This window comes from Corythoichthys intestinalis, chromosome 4 (assembly GCF_030265065.1).
Source record: "Corythoichthys intestinalis isolate RoL2023-P3 chromosome 4, ASM3026506v1, whole genome shotgun sequence".
Taxonomy (NCBI): domain Eukaryota; kingdom Metazoa; phylum Chordata; class Actinopteri; order Syngnathiformes; family Syngnathidae; genus Corythoichthys; species Corythoichthys intestinalis.
The window spans coordinates 47,523,692-47,547,106 of record NC_080398.1 but is presented as its reverse complement, the minus strand read 5'-3'; the positions used below and the strand labels follow the sequence as shown (position 1 = coordinate 47,547,106).

At 37.8% G+C, this 23,415-nt stretch overlaps 2 protein-coding genes across 3 annotated transcripts in view; one reads left to right on the top strand and one right to left on the bottom strand.

Annotated features, from left to right (window-relative positions):
* mtbp (MDM2 binding protein) overlaps positions 1-3,196 on the top strand; it is a 74,248-nt gene extending 71,052 nt beyond the window's left edge. The window contains exons 21-22 of one of the 2 annotated variants that reach the window (XM_057834592.1): positions 2,407-2,472; positions 2,533-3,196. In XM_057834592.1, the coding sequence (XP_057690575.1) occupies positions 2,407-2,472; positions 2,533-2,571 (105 nt within the window). In that variant the 3' untranslated portion in view covers positions 2,572-3,196. The remainder of the gene's footprint in view (positions 1-2,406; positions 2,473-2,532) is intronic. The other variant, XM_057834591.1, reaches the window with a different exon arrangement.
* A 3,115-nt stretch (positions 3,197-6,311) lies between these two features.
* Positions 6,312-23,415, bottom strand: part of sntb1 (syntrophin, basic 1) — an 88,013-nt gene continuing 70,909 nt past the window's right edge. Inside the window, exon 8 of the mRNA XM_057834593.1 lies at positions 6,312-16,572. Within this exon, the coding sequence (XP_057690576.1) occupies positions 16,480-16,572 (93 nt within the window). The 3' untranslated portion in view covers positions 6,312-16,479. The remainder of the gene's footprint in view (positions 16,573-23,415) is intronic.

Here is a 23,415-nt window from a genome sequence, read left to right as displayed (position 1 = left end):
AAGATGGCAAGCTTGAATGTGGATCATCAGCTTATCAAAACTGAATAAATGTTGATCATACAAATGTTAAGGCGCAGGCGACACAGAAGACAGTTTCGAGGCGGTCTGTCCGACTTTTGATGCCGCACAGAGAGTTCTAGCCTCGGGTGGAAACCAGCAAGCTGTGGCGGCTAGCTTCAAACTGGCGTCGAGCACTGCGTCCAGCGTTTTGTCTGAGGCCTGCAAAGCCCTCCAGCCCGATTTGTGTGCTGTGTCCTACAACCAGCCAGTGGGAAGCCATAGCAGATTTTTGGCGGCTATGGCACTTCCCAAACTGCGTTGGAAGCCTTGATGTTAACGCACCGAGGCACTCTGAATCAGTGATGATGTATCGAGTGTGAAGTGTCTGTTATTGAAAATCAAACATCAAAACAACTCTTTTGATACCAAACCTGTGCTTTATTCTTCATATACTTGAAGTGTGACACGTAAATAAGTCACTCACAGCAAACATGTACACAATAAATGTGTGTACCAAGTGCACCAACCAAAAATACGACATAAAGTGATAAAAAACTCGCAATTTTTGGCCGTTTGGGTCACCGCTTCGTGTGGCCATTCGATTCCGAATACACACATACTTGTCTCGGTGGTTTTTCCTTTTTTTTTTTTTTTTTTTTTTTTTTTTTTTTTTTTTTTTAATTCAATCGCTGGCTGACTTCCAGCCCCTTATTTTCAGCAATCTCCTCCCACGAATTGCTTGCCATTTGGCAATCTTCATAATGTCTTGACGAGACATTGTAGAAGTTGTCGTACTTGCTCTTTGTTGATACATCGACTTGGTCCATTTTTGCGTGTAGCAAGATCATGTTTGACAATGGCGGTGATTTTGCGCTGAACTGGAAACAACAGTCTGAGCGGACCAATCACAGTCCATTTCCACCACGTCATACGCGTTGAAGCGACGCGAAGTCAGAAAATTGAGAAGGAGCAAGAGAGGCTACGACGGAGGGTCGTAAATCGGGTCTTCCTTGACGGCGCAGGTGTGACGCGAAAGCATAATTCGGCCTTTAGGCCATGTCTACACCTAGCAGGGTTTTTTTTTTTTTTTTTTCTCCAAACTGAGGATCCCTCCCTAATACGTCGGTAAAAAAATAATTAAAAAAAAAAAAAAAAAAAAAAAAAAAACTTCCACAGCCAAACACATGCATTCATTTTTAAGTACATTCATAACAGTGCACGAAAAATAATTGTCCATAATACCCCCATCCTTCGCATGGGTTCTTCAATATGAAGCGACGCAAAAGTTTGTTAAAAAACTGACTTTTTGAGACAGCGAATGCTGCATTTAATACAATTCAACTGAGTAAAACACTCAAGAGCGAAATCCGAAAAGCTCTTCAGTTGCCCTTTAAACCTCCGGTTATCAGTGTCCACATGAGGGCGCCACAAACACAGAATTCACACATCTTCACTTTGTCCAGCGTTCTTAAGAAACCTTGTTAAATGTGCGTGTGGATGATAAGCCAAACCGTAGAAAAAGTTATTTTTGACAAATACCCTGCTACGTGTAGACATGTCCTCAGTCTCCCAAGACACGTTTTTAGCTCATCATGTCATCGTCATGAAAAAATTGTTTGTTGACGAAATGTTTTTTTTTGTCATCGCTTATGAAAACAGCTCTGGTTGGGTGGCATTAAAATTGGTAGTTTAGTTTCATTTACTTATCTCCAAGAACTGCTAAACATCACATTATCAGATTTTTGGCTTTGTTAATTATTACTTATAAATATTCTTGTATTGCAAGTTCAGCTTCAAACATCATATGCCGTTTTGCTCACTGTCGCTGCATACACAAGAGGTCCACTAATCTTTTTTTCTGGGTTTAGTCATGTTACATTCCGTATACCGGTATAGTGGATAGCTGGTGGGTTGTGGAGTTCCAGCCCTCAAGTTTGTCATTCTTACGCAGTTTGTGTTTCAGGATGAGCACTACTGTACTGTGTTAAACACATCAAGCACTAAAATCAGACAATTTCTACATTGCAAGAAATCCATCTAAAATCCTAAATCTGTGAGTCATGCGACTAATACACCTCTTAAATCTTTTAAATTGAGCAAACCACCTAATCATTTAATATATAAGGTGTGTACATATATGTGTGTGTGTGTGTGTGCGCGCGTGTGTGCGCGTGTCTGTGTATACAGCAAATAGTGAAACGTAAAATGAAAATTTCTTTTATAAGAAATTTTGAACCCAATGAATTTAACCAACTGCTTGCACGATTCTTTTCTAACCAGTAAGAGCATATTTATTTTTCAGAACATGGACTGAAAATAAAACTAAAATACAAAAAAAAAAAATGTTTTCTACCAAGAATGCCAATTCTACCAATTGATTTTGAAATGAGTAAAAATTGTTCTCAGGATCTAAAGACATCTCGTGGTCTGTATGATGAGATGAAGAAGGCAGCTGGCAGTAATGCTAAACAGGTAACGCCAACAGCATCAGTATTCATTTCCTTATATTGACACATTAATATTTCCTTGTAGGTCATTGACTGGGTGATGGAGAAGACCTTGAAGAATTAAGTGAATGAGTTTGGGAAAAACATCCTTTCATTTTCTGTTTTTCTTTCACATCTGTTCCCAATTTCTTGAATATATTTTAAGTTGACTTTAATTAGCTTTTTAAAAAGCCCCCATTATTTTTAACTGTCACATTTATATATTTATTTTTTTAACTATCTGTATGGATTTACATATTGGATCCCTTTTTACATGTGTACATTTAAGGTTTTGTTGCTTTTTTTATTTTTTTTTTTATTTCATGTACCCTTCCTGTATGCGTGCATCTAATCACATAGTTAAAATAAATTGTTAATGACTTAACAATTGAGCCTTTAATAGAGCCTGTAATTTGCTGCTCTCCTGTTAAATTGAGGCCAAGAGGGGATGGTGATACAGTGGGACCACAAATCTACAAGTTACGGCAAGGAAGAAAAAGCGATAATTCTCACGAGATGTTGTTACTTTAGCAGATTGCAAGGCAAAGCTGCTGTGGGCTGCCAACTAGTGGACGAGAGTAGAAGTGCAACCAATGTATTTATTTCCAACAAAAACACATGTGTAAGGATTAATACAGGCAAATTTGGAGTCAATACATAATATCGCGATATATCTCAGAATCGTTTTTTTTAACACCCTAAATATTTAACAAACTCTAGAAACAATCGTCTCCTTTTCTCTCACTTCAGAAAAGAAGGATTACCCGATTGCCATGGTTTGTGCCATCGGTAATAGGGGCATTTCACGGGCCATTCAAATTTGAGGTGGGGCCAGTGCCCCCGTGGCCCCACCCCTTAAACCGCCACTGCATCTATCCAATAGAACGGCCCCATAAGGTTCGTTGGTGAGCTAGAGCCTATCCCAGTGGTGATTGGGGAAGGAAGGGTCCGGACTGATTCACAAGTTGTCAAAGATGAGGCACATATGTGTACTTTATTATTCTCTCTCTGTTCAGTAAACGCTACTCAGTGACAGTACAGTATTACCTTGCCAACAGCTTACTGTCCTCCACCCAGGAAATGATTGTCAGATTCCTTAATGAGGTGAGTGGCTTTACTTAGTTTGATTTACAGGGGGACATTTACATACTTGCAAGGCAGTTAATGATGTTCAAAAACTACCCAACCTGCACATGACTGCAAATTGGAACAATTTGGAATAACTTTTTTTTCACCTCCCAAGTAGGTACCATTCAGAAAGATACAGCTGAACCCAGAAATGCTCACTTAAGTTTTCTAGACACAGACTTCAATTTACATAAGGGAAGGAGTACCATATTGCACTCAATATACATTTAGAAAAAAAACTTGATCCCCTGTTGGCCTGTTAGTTAAATCTATTTTATTACTGTCTTAGAAAGAGAAAACAGGAGACCTTGCGCCAAATCGCTGAGGTGTCTCTCGCTCACACACGTGCAATGGATTCAAGGTTAACAATTCCAATCAACATTCTGATGGCCTTGCAGCAAATACATTAAGATCACCACTGTAAGACGATACTGTGATACAAGTTAAAAAGCTGTTGTAACCTTAGTTTTAAGGGGCACGAACTGGGATATTTCATTGTAAAATTTAACACACATGCGCACACACACACACACACACACACACACACACAGTTTGGCAGGCAGACACAAGGACGTGGCAATACTGTAATCCAAAAACAACACCATAAGAATTTTGAGTTTATTTGAACATGTCAACACATTTAATCCGGTTGTCTACCTTCAAACTTGCTTGGTTCAAACGTTGCCTATACAAAGCTTGTGGGAAGAACCTGTTTTGCCCTTCGTTACAAGAATAGCATTTCCATGCTTCAGACACACTATTGAACTCCCAACATAGCTCATCAAAAAGTCAAGTCATGTCCATCTTTGGTGTCGAAACAGATTCAAGTCATCAATCTCTGCTTAAAAATTGCCTTCAGTACTGTCTGATATATATGCACGACAACTTGTCTTGCCTGTTGATTCATGCAGTTTGACCACCATGCATTGCAAGCGCTTGTATTCATTATTCATCATGGATCATGAAACAGTAAAGAACATGCAAAAGGGAGACGGGGCATTCAGAGGTGCTGCAGGGACTTGGCAGTGGGAGCAACAACATTACACACGTGTGCACACACTAACACACTATTTACATCTCTTTTATCATGATGTTCCCAGAGAGTGGAAGCATAAAAGCTGTGACAGTTGATTTTGTCCATCAACAGATAATAGAGATACATTAAGGGGAAAGCCCTTGTTTCCCCCCCCCAATACCCTCTTGCTTGAATTAGAGACGAGGGTCCTACAGTATTTTCACATGCCGTCTAAACCTGCGTTTTGGTAATTTCGTAGACATATTCAGCGGTATGAAAAAGTATCTGAAACTTTGGGAATTTCTCACATTTCTGCATAAAATCACCATCAAATGTAATCTGATCTTTGTCAATGTCACACAGATGAAAAAAACAGTATTTGCTTTAACCAAAACCACCCAAACATTTATAGGTTTTCATAGTTTAATGAGGATAGTATGCAAACAATAACGGCAGGGGGTAAAATAAGTAGGTGAACCATCACATTTAATATTTTGAGATTCCTGGGATGTGTGGTATGAATCGCTGTCTTTAGGTCATGCTACAGCATCTCAATTGGGGTTCAAGTCTGGACTTTGACTTGGCCACTCCAGAACGTGTATTTTATTCTTCTGAAACCATTCTGAAGTTGATTTACTTCTATGTTTTGGCAACAATGACATAAGGGGGAAAAATAAGTAAGTGAACCATCACATTTAATATTTTGTGCCCCCCTTGCCATGAATAACTTCAACCAGACGCTTCCTGTAGCTGCAGATCAACCGAGCACATCGATCAAGACTAATCATGGCCCATTCTTCTCTACAAAACTGCTTTAGTTCAGTAGATCATTGTCTTGTTGCAGCATCCATCCTCTTTTAGCTTCAACTGTCTGAAGGACGGCCTCCGGTTTTCCTGCAAAACATCCTGATAAACTTTTGAATTCATTCTTCCATTAATGATTGCAAGTTGTCCAGGCCCTGAGTTAGCAAAACAGCCCTAAATTATGATGCTCCTTCCACCATGCTTCACGGTGGGGGTGAGGTGTTGATGTTAGTGAGCTGTTCCATTTTTCCTCCACACGTGACGTTGTGTGTTACTCCCAAACAATTCGACTTTGGTTTCATTAGTCCATAAAATATTTTGCCAAAACTTCTGTGGAGGGTTCCAAGTGCCTTTTTGCGAACATTAAACCAGCAACAATGTTTTTTTTAAGACAGCAGTGGCTTCCACCGTGGAGTCCTCCCATGAACATCGTTCATGGCCATAGTTTTACATATAGTTCATGTGTGCATAGATACATTGGACTATGCCAGTGATTTCTGTAAGTATTTCGCAGACACTCTAGGGTTCTTTTTTACATCTCTGAGTACTTTGGGCTGAGCTCTTGGCGTCAGCTTTGGTGGACGCCCAATCGTTGGGAGAGAAGCAAGTTTGTCAAACTCCATTTGTAGACACCTTCTCTGACTATCGATTAATGAACATCTATACTTTTAGAGATGGTTTTGTATCCTTTACCAGCTCTATACAAATCAACAAGCCTTGATTGCAGGTCTTCAAACAGCTCTTTTGACCGAGCAATGATGCATATATGACACTGCTTCTCATCAAGACAATTCTTACCAGGTGTGTGTTTTATAGTGAGCGGGGCAGATTTAAACCACTCATCAGTGATTGGGCACATCCCTGACTTTATGTTCGGTAATAAATGGTGGAGTTGATTTCAACAAATTCCATGCAGTTTGTCAGTTTATTAGTTTCAGCTCTTCTGAGTGGATAAGCTAGCGTGAGTCAATGGTGGTTGAAATCAACTCCATCGACTAATTAAACCCCCGCTAACTCAAAGATTAAGCCTTATGTGAAAAATTCGGATCTTCCTCTTTAAATTCAATTATCGGAAAGTCAATTACATGTGATGACATTTTTCTGTTGTTATTCTTATGCTGAGGCAGCAAAGGGAGAAAAACTGGTAAAAAGTAACCGATGAATTATGATCAAAGTAACTAAGTTACTTTAAAAATAATCAGTAACTAGATTACTTTTTTGAGGCATAATCAGTAATTAAATTATTTTTCAAGTAATCTGTGACAACACTGTCCGCATCCCAAACAAACTATCATTTGGGCGGCATGGCTCAGTAATAGAGAAGTTACCGCCCAACCCTAAGATTGTGGGTTCGATCCCCTCCCTGCTAACCATGTTGAAATATCCTTGAGCAAGATACTGAATGCCATGTTGCTCCTTATCAGTCAGTGATGGAGGAGACTGATCAAAGCACTTTGAGCACCTTGAAGCTAAAAAAAAGTACAAAACAAGTGAAAGTCCATTTACCTTACCTCAAAACCAATTCTCCCTTGTTCAAAACCAAACTAAGTGGTTAGTTGATACACACAGGATTAAAAAGACGTTACCACAGAATATCTGATTGATAGTACTGCATATAAACTAATTAAGAATGGTAAATGGTGTTATATAGCACTTTTCCATCTTTCAAGGCGCTCAAAGCGCTTTACACTATCTCGCACAGCATCCACAGAGAGCAGTTAAAAGAAAATATTTATTAAAAATAAAATTACCAAAAGATTGTTCCAAAATGAATTTTAATAACAAATGGGTTACCTGATATACAACCTTCAGTTGCGTGAGGGAACACACGCAATTAAACACAAAATATAGTTTAAGTAAACATACTGTATTTTTCCGACTACAAGTCGCACCTGAGTATAAGTCGCATTTTTGGGGGAAATTTACTTGATAAAATCCAACAAATAGAAGAGAAATGTCATCTTCAAAGGCAATTGAATATAAAAATACAATAGAGAACAACATGCTGAATAAGTGTACAGTGGATAAACAATGAAATGCGAATATACTGTCCTCACCAGGACGCTACGGCTCGGTCCTGGCTATTCAGCGGTCTAACCTCCCAAATGACGATGCTGGACGTCTGTATAATTTGCTGAATCAATTTCGTCCTCGATACCAAAAAGGGTCGCATCAACATAAATAAATGATAATTAGGTGCTTTTACAGCAATGACAAAAACTGTTAGCATGCGTTCGCTAGCATTAGCACATCGTTCAAACAACCACACAACTGGCTCTAAGTGTCCGATCGCGGGTGGAAAACACACAACAACAGAAAAGATGACACACACAAGTGTTGCCTCTGTAGATATTTTACAAGCATAAACAATGAACGTAGGTTCGCAGCCGTGTTTCTCTCTCGCTAACTCGCCCGCTCACTCAGAGATACATAGCTGTCAGTCTTCCTCTGGCGTGTGAGCGCTCTTCTTCACGTAAACAAGTGCGAGTCCGCCCCCACGTGGGCGTGAAAGCGCCACAAACTAAAACCATGCATTTCAGTATAAAAAAGTCAATAATACAATTGAACACACATTGCCAAAGGCAGAACGCGAATGTGGCCATAGCTATTAAGAGTTATTCAGATAACTATAGCATAAAGAACATGCTAAGAAGTTTACCAAACCATCAGTGTCACTCCAAAACACCAAAATAACATGTTAAATGATATCATAATGTGTTAATAATTTCACACATAAGTCGCTCCTGAGTATAAGTCGCACCCCCAGCAAAACTATGAAAAAAAACGACTTAAGGGCCGAAAAATACGGTAATCAAATGAACATGATAGAGTATTGCTTACATTTGTTGGTTTCAGACTGCTGTTCGATTTGTTTACGCAGGAAGACAGACAGGAGAGCACGTTCTAACAATGTTAAATACTTGGCATGTGAACCCAGAGGAAAAACGCCTCATATGCAATCATCCCTCATCTGAATAATCAATGCAAATCTTTCAAACTTGTGAATTCAGGTTTATTTATGCCTGTCAACCTTAAATACCTCTCCAAACTTTTCCAATTTCCATCCCCGTCCGTTGGGTCTGTCTCCCTCTTGCCATCTTAAGCCTAAATAATACGTTTCCCTGCATTTAGACACACAAACAGGCAAAAAGACTACAACCTGTGAGAATTTGCCACAGGTGAGGAATGCAAATAAAGCATAAGCCATGAGAGAAGCATTTGTTTGTACAAGCACATAAACACTGATTTAAGTACTATACATGGAAAATCGCAGTTACATCAATGAAATGTCCAACAAAAAAACGAGCTAAATCAACTGATGCTGATCACCATTACAGTGGTGGAAGTTTCAAATACCTTGACACTAAAAAATGGTGTAATTTGCAAACTAACTCAAAATTATTTACAGTTTTTTTTTATTGTGCAGGTAGGTGTAAGGGAGTCAAAAACATAATATAATGTCTGATTGGAAAATAATATTTGTATTTGGGTTCCAAAGATTGTGGTGTTTTTAAGGTTTAAAACAAGGGCGTAGGTTTGGTCTCAACATTGGTAGGGACAATAAAACCTGCTAGTACACTTTTTGCTAGGGACGTGAAATTACTAAAACCAAACAGATTATTGAACGGGGGTCAGAGTCCCATTTCTCACGAATATGAACCTAATTAAGTGATAGGCGAAATGATCAAAGCAAAATAAATCTGTATTGACGTATACTATTATGTGTTTTGGTTCACGCGATACACGCGATATTCAAACCTTTGTTTTCAATAACTAAAACATTTTGAAGTGCAAGTCCCTTTTTAAAAAAAACAAAACAAAACAGCGCTATCCAAGAATGAGTCCACTTCTGGTGGACACTAGAGCACCCCTAGACTCAAACTAAAGTACTGATATATAAAAAAGTGATTTGGAGGAAAAAATATTAAGAAAAAAATTAAAGATATCCAAGGATAGATCTACATCTGAGCCATCCAAAGTACTCTCATGAAATTCTGATGGGTGATTTAATTTCATTTATTTTTATTCCTGTTCATGTCAGTGCCCCTCTATAATGGACCCATTCTTGGGACTTGCTCTCTGAAGCCACCGTGTTGCATCACGGGAATGCAAACAATGATCCAAATGAGGGTCGGCTAGCTTGACTTTGTTGTTCCTTGTGGAGGCTGGCCTAACCGTAGTAATTTTGCAATTTATCAAGATTCACACATATTAATGGTATATTAATTCTGATGCAGGTCGGACTTTTAGTAGCAAAGTGGTGTTTCCCCCTAATCCACACATTGATGTCTTTTTATTACTCACAGTGGCTTGTGCTGGCCGAAAAAAAAGTTCTAATATCCCTCCTCTTCGAAGGGGTGGAGAGGCGGCATGTTGTATTTCTGTTCGCGAGGTTGTGTGAGTGTGCGCGTGTCTGTGTGGCGGAAGGAGCGGCGGGGGATCAAGTTATCAGCCAATCAAATGTGCGTTTGTGGGGAAAAAAATGGACTCGCACATTCAACAAGTGAAAATGTAAGTCTGAAGATAATGAAAATAATTCACTTGATAATGGTAGGGTCTATTCTATCCTTACATATAACTGAACTCATTGTGTAATGCAAATAAAGTGGCTTAAAATTTGGTGGGGACAATTTGACTATCCTGAAAAGATGCTAGTGTTATGTCCCTACCGACCCTATGCAAACCTACGCCCTTGGTTTAAAACTATTCAAAAGTGGCATAGTGTGTGACTGATTATCATGTCTCCTCGGAGTTTTTAGATCTCAGGATAAATCCCAGGCTTTCCCCGTGTACAGTTTACATGATCTCCCTGCTCTTGTGTGGGTTCTTCTGGGTATGTACTCGTTTCCTCCCACATCCCAAAAACATGCACAATATTGTAGGTTGACGAAACCCTCTGTATTTTTCATAGGCTATTAAGATAGTCATTTATCAACACATTCATAGGTTGTGTAAGGCATATCCACAAACATAATGACTTCAGCATAACAGGAAAAATCTTGTGTAATGTGTATTATAATTCTTGATCCTTGATATATTTCGGCAAAGCTTTTGAGAAACCTGGTAGCTGCTTTAAATTGTCTCCTTATCACTGATGAAATTATACTACCAAACATAACGCCATCATTTTTTAAATTAATTTTGTTTATTTTATTGCTTCAAACTGTTGCAGCCAATTGCTGATGACAAAACAGGTGGACAATTGTGAGTCACTCAGGTCATTCTTCTCCGACTCAATGAGAACGCTCAGTGACTATGCATGTTTGGGCATTCAACAATTTGTGTATCACCCCACTCGGTACACTGCCTCACATTTTTTTTTTTTTTTCTTGTTTTAAATTGTGGTTCACAAATCACATTAGATAGACTGAATTTATGGTGAAGAAATATACATTGTCATAAATTTTGTGAGAAACAATTCACACAATGGAACTATCGCAAAGCCCCACCTCCTTGTAAAACAACCCAAGGCTCTGTCAAATTCTTTCAATGACAGTGATTGAGTGAATGAACGATTTATGGATGATGGTGGGAGAAATGTCTGAATTTGCAGTATCACAGCTGGCAATAGACCGCATTTTTTAATGTTTTTTTTTAATTATTATTCTTTTTTTTTTTTTTTTAATGAATTTCATCTAGAAGTAGACAGAGAAGGTTGCAGTATGCAGTGGAGTGGTATGTCCATGGTATTACACTTTATAATAATGTTCTTCTCTCTGTAATCGAGGCTAAATGCTTTTGTGGCAATGAATAAGCAGTCCTTTACATTCAGTTTGATTCTCAGTATTATCCGGAGGTGCTAAATAACTTACACCATAAACATACATGTGCAACATGAACAGGGCGTCAATAAATGCTCAACGTTGAGAGAGCAGCGTGCATTCGAGTTGACAGCAGCCAAATGATAGGTGTGTGCGTGAGGAGAACTTTCCTTCATTTGTGTCCGTGACCAAATGTAGTACATCTTTTTTTTTTTTTTTTTTTTTTAATACAAAGTTTGAAGTGTTTACTTTGACTTTCAGTGCTACGGTCTTGACAGCGTAGATTGGTTATATTTTATTCAATTTGTGTAGTGACAGGCTGGTAAACAAGTAGGCAGTCAAATGTTAGCAAACTTACATTAATAGTCAAGTCTACGCTTTTACTAAATGCTATCAAATATTATTACTATTATTATTATTATTATTATTATTTTTTTTTTTTTTTTTTTACAAAACTCATTAACTTTGCACAAGCATACACTCCTGGCCAAAAGAATTGGCACCCCTGCAATTCTATCAGATAATGCTCAATTTCTCCCAGAAAATGATTACAATTACACATGATTTGGTAGTAATATCTTCATTTATTTTTTTGCAATGAAAAAACACAAAAGAGAATGGGGAAAAAACCATTATCATTTTACACAAAACCCAAATAATGGGCCGAACAAATGTATTGGCACCCTTAGCCTAATACTTGGTTGCAAAACCTTTAGACAAAATATCTGTGATAACCGCTTCCGGTATCCATCAATGAGTTTCTTACAATGCTCTGCTGGAATTTTAGACCATTGCTCTTTGGCCAGCTGCTCCAGGTCTCTGAGATTTGAAGGGTGCCTTCTCCAAACTGCCATTTTCAGATCTCTCCACAGGTGTTCAATGGGATTCGGGTCTGGACTCATTGCTGGCCACTTTAGAAGTCTCCAGTGCTTTCTCTCAAACCATGTTTTAGTGCTTTTTGAAGTGTGTTTTGGGTCATTGTCCTGCTGGATGACCCATGACCTCTGAGGGCGACCCAGCTTTCTTTCATTACGCCCTACATTATGCTGCAAAATTTTTTGGTAGTCTTCAGACTTCATAATGCCATACACACGGTCAAACAGTCCAGTGCCAGAGGCAGCAAAGTAACCCCAAAACATCAAGGAACCTCCCTCATGTTTGACTGTGGGGACAGTGTTCTTTTCTTTGAAGGCCTTGTTTTTTTTCCTGTAAACTCTATGTTGATGCCAAAAAGCGCTACTTTTGTCTCATCTGACCAGAGAACATTCTTCCAAAACGTTTTTGGCTTTCTCAGGTAAGTTTTGGCAAACTCCAGCCTGGCTTTTCATGTCTCTGGGTCAGAAGAGGGGTCTTCCTGGGTATCCTACCATAGAGTCCCTTTTCAGACGCCAAAGAAAAGTATGGGTTGATACTGTTGTACCCTCAGACTGCAGGACAGCTTGAACTTGTTTGGATGTTAGTCGAGGTTCTTTATCCACCATGCGCACAATCTTTTGTTGAAATCTCTTGTCAATTGTTTGTTTCCGTCCACATCTAGGTAGGTTAGCCACAGTGCCATGGGCTTTTCACTTATTGATGGCACTGCGCACGATAGACACAGGAACATTCAGATCTTTGGAGATGGACTTATAACCTTGAGATTGGCCATGCTTCCTCACAATTTTGCTTCTCAAGTCCTTAGACAGTTCTTTGGTCTTTTTTTTCCCTCCATGCTGAATGTGGTACACACAAGGACACAGGGTGAGTCAACTTTAATCCATTTTAACTGGCTGCAAGTGTGATATTGTTATTGCCACTACCTCTTATGTGCCACAGGTAAGTAACAGGTGCTGTTAATTACACAAATTACAGACGCATCACATGAAATTTCAAAGGGTGCCAATACTTTTCTCCGGCTTATTTTTGTTTTGTGTAAATTGATAACGATTTCCATTCTCTTTTGTGTTTTTTCATTGCAAGCTAAATAAATGAAGATATTATTACCAAACCATTTGTAATTGCAATCATTTTCTGGGAGAAATTGAGCATTTTCTAACAGAATTGCAGGGGTGGCAATACTTCTGGCCAGCAGTATAAGTGTCCTTGGGTGACTGGCTTGACATTGTTGTTTATGTGGTCGACAACTGAGCCTTATCCATAGCGTGCATTCGGTGAGCCTTCTTTCCGGCTTAGAAAAAGGCACACACACAAAAAATTCCTCCCCCCAGTCTTTCAGGGTCCCTGGTGTAAGAATTACAAACACCCCACACACAGCATTAAACCATCGGGGTTTTTCTAAAGTTTAAAAAAAAGATGTTTTAAGTCACGACCACACAGTATCTCTATGGAACTCTACAGCGAGGTGTCAGACTTTCTTGATTTCGGGGCGTGGTTTTGCTATAGGTCCATTGTAAGGTTTTGACAGCCACACAAATGTGCTCAACTACAGTATGTGTAGGAAACTAGGAGTGAGGACTTTGTGGAAAGTGTAGGGGAAAACAGACAGCTAGTTCTTCTTAGGTATCTCCTCACTTCCAAGGCACATGTAACTTATCTGCCGAGTGGAGAGAAAAAAAATGGCACATCACTCAAAAGCCACTGGATACACAATGACATGGACACACACACCTCCTTCCTTTGTTGTGTTCAGATAATATGTGTGAGGCAAAGCTGGAGTGCATGTAACGTGTGAAATTCTTGACAACCACCCATTTTTAACACGGATAATACATTAACTTAATTCGATTTTATAAATATCAAATATAATTTTATAGAATATTTATTAAAATGGGAACTAAATTTCTAAAAATATACATTACCAGACCAATAATTGCTTCTTTCCCCCCCTCCAATATTATGTATGTTTTTCACATAGGAATTTTTCAGTTTTTTTTTTTTTTTAACACTTCTGAACTGTTCCACAGTAACTGCCAAACAGAAGTAGTAGTTACTACCTTTTCTCCAAATGTATTGTCATTACATACAATATTATTCACATGCCGGTAAAGGATTTACTTATATTAAAGGGTATATTTTGCATTAGCAATGCATACTTTTTCACGTATTAATCTTATGTGATTAAGGTTTATTCAATGCAAAGTCAGTTTACCCATTGCCATTTTATTGACATAACTGCAGCAACAGAAGACAATGAAAACAAACTTGCAGTCTGTTTTAAATACATAATTTATGTGCATCGATTGACTTAAAAACATTGGTTCATTGTGACAAATGAAGGCATTATTCTAGAGCAGCATAAAACCTTTCACTCTCTATTTGTAATTGTGGTATTTGTTGCTGTTATACAATTGTTACTGTGCCTTTATGATGCCTAACAACTGAGCAAGACAACAAACACGTTGCAAAATCATTGTTCACAGTGCACAAAAAGGGAATAAAACATGTGAAAACTGAAATATCAATGAGTGCTGCTACTGTGGCAAAAGTCCTTAGAGACGCTAAGCATTCATCCTGTGAGGTATCCTCCTCAAAATGATCCATTTGCAAGGCACAAGAACAACGTGGCTGTATGGTTTTGCATTGATCAACAAACATTACTTAATGGGTTCATTACAATGTCCTGTCTTGAAAAATGATTATTTTTCGGTGCGTTCAGATATTCCTCTGACAGCGGTTACATGGAGTGGAAGTACATTCCTGAGATTTGCCACAAATACGTTTGGATCTTGTGAAATCTCACATCTGTAGTTAGACCACCAAGTCTTCTTAGACGAAAACCAAATAGGTTGAGGGCTAACAAAGACTACAACCACTATGGCCTTTGAATCCTAATGAAAGAAACACAATTGGTGGGATGCTTGACCCCAAGCAGCAAACTAATCATTTTAGAAACATTTCAAGAAGAACAATTGAAAACTATGACCAGTACAGTGATGACAATGAAGTGGTCAAACCCTACCTAGTGCTCAGCTTTAGCATAACAGCATACAGTAGCTTTCAACAAGATGTAAACTTATTAATATCTCAGAAGTCATTTGTGCTTGTGGGTATTGAAAAATAATCAGCTCGTCATCTTTAGCTGGTGACTTTGTACGCATGCATGATTGGTTGTATGACAAACACAGATTCATCATCAAATACAGTTTCCAACGCTATAGCTACCATGATCGCTTATACACTGTAGCTACAAAAATAGAATTTGAGTTTCACCACTTTAATAGCACAGTTGGTTTTTAAAGCAAAACTATAATGTGTTTTGATCTAGCTGAGAAATCTTTTACGGGCATACACACCACTCAAACATTTTCTGGATGAAACTAAAATGCACTTCAACCAATACAGACTGTCTTAGTCAAAAGGTTCAAACCCGTTCAAAGTTTCGGTTCGTTGTTGTAAATTTTGCCATTCTGCTCTTTTGCGTTGAAATGTTGAAGACATAGGGTGCGTTCAGATCGCAGGCATATCTTATTCCAATCGGATTCCTCCTCAAATCTGAATTTTCGGGGTGACTGTTCTCACACTATTTTTAGCAAATGTCCAAATTAAATGTGGGACTGTACAGACTAGGCCTCATTTTTGACAGACCAGACAGGTTGCTTGGGCAACGAAGGCGTCATCCAGCATAGCTAATGTCATGGACAGTCAAAACCCATCCGAGCTATTCAGACTTAGAAGCAATTTGTCCGTATCTGATATGAAACTACCTCACTCCTGTATGTGGTTTCAATCAGTATCGCATAAATTTGATTTTTGTGCTTTGAAACTGGATGACTCTTTTGTAGTCTGAAGAGTAGCAATTTGGATGGGTTAAAAATCAGATTTTGGCTGTGAGTCTAAACAAGGCCTTAGACGTGTGAGTATTTAAAAGGTCAAATTTAGTTCATCTGTAAAGTTAATAGTGCATTTTAAGTTTATCCTGAACTTTCAACTGAAAGGTGAATAACTTTTTGTGCATCTTATAATTGATAAGAAATGATAACATTGCTAACAGGACGAAAAGGCATTTGAAATTAAATTATTCATAATGATGATAAATAAATTACCCAATTGGTCAATGAAATTGATTTACTACGACATTAACCGAAACATAGTGGAGAATATGTCAGTAATGGAAGATTGTTCTACATGGTCATCACTTCCATTTATCTGCTCCAAGTCCACTCAAGGTTTTGTTCTCTGATGTAAAACAGAAAATTTTCACCTTGAACTCCCAACGCGTTTCTCCAGAGTTAGTCTGAGCAAAGAGAGACTACATTCACTCAGTTTGGCTCTCAAGCTCAGGGTGGTTTAGTGTGGACTCTTGTCTTTGGACGCACAACAACGGAAATCCATTCCAGGGTTGCGGTCAGGCCACTAATCCCAGTCTGGAGATTTTTGCAGAGAGGAAGGAGTGGACGATGAAGACGATTGGTTTGGGACAGGAGTGCAGGTCCAGTTGCTGTAGGAGAACAATGGATACAGAGACATGCTGTAAATGAAACGTGCAACGCGAAGGAAGGAAAATAAACAGGTACATCCTGAGTAAGTGTAAAAGTGACATTAAAAGGTCAACATTTCACATTGCAATATAGATTAGACATCAAGATAGCTTTAAGAACAAAGCTCTTTTCTTCCTCACCTAACAATGGGGTATCTCACTAGCACTGTGACTCAGTTCCTTTCCTGAGGCCTGTAAGGAAGCTTCAACCTATAAAATCCCTCTTAAATCACCGTTTGCTTGCTCCAATAAAACTTGGATGACGACCGCTATTCTCTAGTAAACCATGTCGCATTAATTATGGTCCGTCTACACTACATTCCATCTGCTGACAATTTGCTATTAAAATACTACTATGATGCTGACTAGTCTTGGGCGATAATTCATTTTAATCTGCAGTATTAACAAATTCATTAAATATACAACATCCTTGCATACGCACATAGTAGCTAGGGATCGAATACAGTATACTGTGTGTGCACTCAAACAAAGATGGTGTATTACTAGCTAAAAGAACAACCAAGGCCTGTGTCCACTCATTCTTGCAGTGGAGATTAAAGGGAGAATCAACCTTGGAGTCCGTGAGTAGCATACAGAGCTTCTCTGTGTTCGCACTACTATCTTGGGGCCTTGAGCAGAAACAATATCTAACACCTGGTTCAAGCGCTTGAGTTGACAAAAAGTGACATAATGGTTTGACAAAAGCCGACTGTGAAATATATTGTACCATCAATGGCTGCTCAAAATGTGGTATTTACATAATTGGACTTGAAGAAAACTTTCCAGGACTGTTTAGTTTATATAGTAGGTCAATGTTGAAGAATGATTATAGTTAGATGTTTATGTTAGCATTAGTGCTGCAACTACTGTATTGGCCCGAATATAAGACGGCCCTGATTATAAGACGACCCCCTCTTTTTCAAGACTCAAGTTTGAAAAAAAGACTTTTTGAACACCAAATTAATTTTTATACAGAAAATAATTACAGTACATCCGAAACAAATGATTATAACAATATATCTGAGAGGAAAAAGCATGTTATTTCGCCTCATTCAAATCATAATATCTGAACATTTAAATATGTCAACTAAAGTGCAATCACATTCGTAAATGAATGGCTTCTGGTTTTTGAAATGTAAATAAACCAATCTATTGTGATAAAACAACAAAATTGCAATAACTGAATTGACCATTGAAGTGAAGTCTAACTGTAACTGTAGTCTTGAAACAAATCTGAATAAGAGAAAACATTGCAATAAAATAATGCAAACTGGTTAAACTTGAGAGTAGCCGAGATCTGTCATGACAGAACATCACTTCAATGATATCTGATATGATCCATCTAGCGTCGCTAATTGGTATAATGTCTAGACCATGAATATAAGACAACCCCCTCTTTTTCAAAGCAAAAACAAAGTCTTATATTCGGGCCAATACTGTATTAATCGATTGACTGAAGTAATTCAATTAGAAAAAGGCTTCGAATTAAATTATGCTGCTTTGAGGATTTGTTTAATTAGAGTGGTGTTGTATTTTGTTGCCCTCTAGTGGCAAGAGTGAATATGACATAACTGTTTTAACATGGCTGAATCCAGCTGCTCCCTGTTAAGACCAACAAAAGGTAAGTTTTTGTTTGAGCTAAATTTTTTTTATGCATTCGTAATTTAGTTTATATTTATTAGTATATTTTGAGAGAGCATTGTTTAAAAAAGAAAAAGTTAGCATTTTATAGCATTTAAGCTAGCGGATTTTGGTTATGCAAATTAGCCAATTGTTCTTTTGTTTTAGTTAGAGCCACATTTATTTATTTATTTATTTTATATATCGATTAAGGCTAAGCTCAGGTATTTTGATTCATTTTTAAATGTTTTTATTAGGGCTGTCAAAATTATCGCGTTAACGGGCGTTAATTAATTTTTTAAAATTAATCACGTTAAAATATTTGACGCAATTAACGCAGATGGCCCGCTCAGACAGATTTAAGACAGATTTTTTTTTAGTCGCTTGGGTGCAACTGATTGTATAGGCTTCAGCTCCCATGAGCATTGTGTAAGTAATTATTGACATCAACAATGGCGGGCTACTAGTTTGTTTTTTGATTGAAAATTTTACAAATTTTATTAAAACGAAAACATTAAGAGGGGTTTTAATATGAAATTTCTATAACTTGTACTAACATTTTTTTTAAGAACTACGAGTCTTTCTATCCATGGATCGCTTTAACAGAATGTTAATAATGTTAATGCCATCTTGTGGATTTATTGTTATAATAAACAAATACAGTCCTTATGTACCGTATGTTGAATGTATATATCCATCTTGTGCCTTATCTTTCCACTCCAACAATAATTTACAGAAAAATATGGCATATTTTATAGATGGTTTGAATTGCGATTAATTACGATTAATTAATTTTTAAGCTGTAATTAACTCGATTAAAAATTTTAATCGTTTGACAGCCCTAGTTTTTATTGCTTGTGTGAAATGACCACACAATTCTGCATAGTTTTAAGAAACACTCGGGAATTTTATTTGATATTCGCATTTAATGCTCTTTTGAAAGTGCAATCTTAGCAAGCCTTTGTTCTACGTCTCCTAAAGAATATTCTGCAATACATTAAAACTTCCTAATCCAATTACTCGAACTACCTAATTAATAGATTGTTCGATTACTTAAATAATCAACAGCAGCAGCCCTAGTTAGCATACAAGGGTCTATTCATCAACTAAAACCTGTTAGAATCATAATGACATTAGGTAGTGCCTCAAATGCCACCGAGTTTTTAGTTTATGATGATCATGATCTACAGTAAGTGTACAAAAATGTGCACAATGTACAAGTGCAGTATAGTGTTGAGTCGGTCGTGAAAGAGTCGTTCTTTTCGAACGAATTGTTTGAAGGAACGAGACCGAACGAATCACCTCCTGCACTGATTAGTTCTTAAGGAAGTTGGGACTTGCGTGGGAGGGTGTTGAGCAAGCAGCAGCGTCTGACATCGTGTACGACCAATCAGACACCAGCCTCATCGCAGGCAGAGGAGGGAGCAGAAAAAGGATCAGAGCGTCTGTCACTCACTTCCACGTGTGGCCAATAAGCAGCCAGCATGCAGGCAGGGGGCAAGACTGAGTTATGTCACTTCCCATTCACTTACACGGTCCTCCTGACAGAGATTGCTGCAAACTTGACTTTCCAGTCACGCAATGAACAAGTCGAAAAATGAAAGGAAAGGATTTTGTCACATATTTGTTAAGGTGGAGCCTATCATATGCTACTCAAACACAAAAACACCACGCAAAGCTCGTGAGCATGTTTTAGTGTACTAGTTTTTTCAACAGACTCGAGACTACATATGACGACAATACGACATACTATCAAATTTACAGTAGTTTAAAACTTTTTCGCCAGTAGCTACGAGGCAAGCAAAAGCTGAGCTGCGGACGTGTCACGGCAGCTCAGGGGGAAGAGAACTGTCAGTCTATGGAGGCTTCACGTCAGCGATTTTTACCTCATTGTGCACAGGAAAATGACTTTATTTTTGATCACCATAATACTGATTTACAATTAAACACTATATACATGTCAATTTCTTTCAGAGTTTTTTTTTTTTTTTTTTTTTCGTGTCAAAGTGTGTCAGGTGTTGGTTGGTTTGACAAATTAATGTCCATCCTGTGCTACTCAAGCGCCCAAAAACAATGCACGCGGGCACGGGAGATGTAGCAATATGTCTCCATTTTTCCTACAGACTAATGAGAGTGGAAAGGTGACATTGTAAAGAGCAAACAATTTTTTCTAGTCAGCATTTGACGAGCTGAGATGAGGGGACGACAGGGGAGCTGACTGGATTATTTATTTATTGATACCAGTGCAAAAATGATATTTCAGTACGATCATCTTAATACTGATTTGCAATGAAACTGTTTTACATCAAAATTTCGTATTGTTTTCGTTTCAGAGCAACTAATTTGACATCAGACTATTTACACTTACACACCAAAATAATAGTGATGAGCATAAAAACAAAAATACAACAGAGCGTGAGGTAAATATGATCTGTTGGCTGTTCCATATTTAGAAATTAAACTTTCAATTTCTCTTTTTCAGTCACACCGCAGCAAGCATGTGATGTAGGCTGGTAGGGGCAATATTGTATATGTGATCAAGATCGTGCTAGAGAAAGTCCGTGCGCCAAAAAAAAAGAGAAATGTTTAACCGTGTCCTAAATCAAAATGCAAGCACGAGCCATGACTTTGATCCCATAGAAATATGACAGACGACACAGAAAAATATGGTCAGTCACTCACTTCTGAATCTACGCCGATCGGCCAATGAGGAGCCTGTGTGCAAGACTGGGAGAGACCAAACAATTAGAGGCGTGCGAAATTTCCGATTCTTAGATTATTCGCGATTCGGCTGTGGAAGATTCGAGAACGATTCGCAAACATCCAAATTGTGATTATTGAATTATACCAGGTAAAGCAGAACTAAAACACAGTCAGCGCGGTCTTCGGGACGCAATGAGGACCGGACAGCGAGTAAATATCATGTTCAACTCATGCCGCTAGATAAAAAAACAATAATACCTGACTGCGGCAGACAGCTGCTTCAAACAACGCCCAGTTGCTAGTTGCTACAAACATAGGGCCACATACGGCTACGGTAGATATCGCATATATGTAGAACTAGATGCAAAATAGAACATGTTAGAACGTTAGAACATGTAAATAGAACTAGATGAGAAACGACAGACTTGCCGTTTAGTAGTTGCCGCGTTAGAAAACAGCCGCCATTTTAAAGCAGTAGACTTCTCTGGATGGCTCTGTTGTAGTGAACCTAATTAACGTTTTATCTAAAATACTCCTAAATTGGCAACATTTTGACTTGAATCTATCTTTAAATGATGAAACAGTTTTAAAACTTTGACATGTCAAAAGTAGACAGAAAGGAAATTATGGCATAACGGGAGCAATTTTAACAACTTTAACTTGATTCACATCATTAAATTAATTGAATGTAGTTTAAAGCTGCTGATACAGAATGGGGAATTGAGTATTTTATTTATTGTTTTTAACTGTTAACTAGCTCATAATACTGAAATATTAGTTTGGTTTAGACAGAGGATTTTCGAACAATTTTGGAACTAATGTACAAAACATTAAAAGTGGGGGGAACATCAATAATCGATTTATAATCGAATCGGAGCCTCTGAATCGTAATCAAATCGTTATGGGGCCCAAAGATTTGTCACACAGCACAAAAACTCAGTGTCATTTGTGTATGCTGTGTTTTCTTATACTGATAATGGTGGTTAGTGTTCCGTACCTTTGCTCAGTTTCAAATAGAATTAATTAAGCCTCTCGAGTAATTTTTCCCCTCATCAGGTCAATGAGATTACCATGCTCCTCTGCGAATCTTCTTAGAACTGCATTCCCCAAACAACCAATAAAAGAATGCTTTATAAAGCCATGTTCATAAACAAGTCTATCTATTTGTCCTTCAAAAGGCCTACTTCCACTTGAAATCACACCACCTGCATTTACTTCCTTCATCAACGTGTTTTGACCGGAATTAATACATGTTTAAAAACAACACAAAATGCTTTCAAAGTGAGGAGGAAACCAGTGACTTGATTAGTGCAGAGAAGGATTTGACCATTAGGTTTATTGTTGTTTTACTGCCGGTAGAAAGTTCAGAGATCGTGAATTTTCCCGATTAATTACAAGTTTGTGTATTTTTGCGGGCTATGGAAAATATGTAATTTGTGTCATCACAATTTCTGTGTGTGATGACGTTCTCGCACAAAAAGAATAAGTCAATTGTTTTACAATTGATTTTAATGTCCAAAAAACAAAATACTGATTTTAACAAAAATATTGTCTCCATGTACAGTAAATATAGTGATTGATATTGTTAGAGATTTCTGACAAAAAATAAATAAATAAACGTGCACGACACTTTATTTCTATAATTCTCTCCCAGGTTAACATTTTCAATCTATCATTTAAGTAGTTTTTTTCAAAAATTCATAATTCCCCATCAATGTTGATTTATATTTTTTACAATTTCAACATCTCGTGGATTGTTCACGTAATTTTCAGGGGATACGCCTCGTGATCGGAGAACTACAGTGCCCCGTTCTAATAAATCCAAATCATTTTTAAATTGTTGTATTAAGAAATAGGAATTGGGCACATTTTGTTAACATCCCTTAAGGGTGCACAATGTAGGATTGACGGCAAAAATACTGCAACTAGATCAAAATATTGACTAACACAAAATGCCCTTCTCCTTCGGGTTGCCAGAATACCTCTTCACATTGGATAACCTGCAGGAAAAGTTTAATTTAAGTGGGAAAACTTTAAGTGGGAAGCGACGAGTCCTCTGCAGAAGGTATGTTATTTTTAATTTTCATGCAAGATATTTTCAATGTAATAATTAAAGATGGGCATTGTTGGAATTTGAACGGTTCCTGTACCGATTCCACGTTTCACTTCCGGTTCCAAACGATTATGATTCTTTTAATAGGCAGGCAGGGTAAAAAAAATTGCGTAGTTTATATTAATTTCTTAACTTCTCGATTATTTTTTAAATTATATGAACTTGCAATTAACTTTGCTATGAATTTCTTAGAGCTATTTTTAGCCTGTATATAAATATCAGCCTTTGAACTTGAATATGTTGAAGTTTTTTCTTTCCACAAGAGTGCACTTTCACAAAGATGTTTATTTTTCAAAAGCTCACAGAAAGACATGTACACATATTCTTTTGCCTATGTTTTAGAGTGTTTTGTGCTGCAGGCATTTATT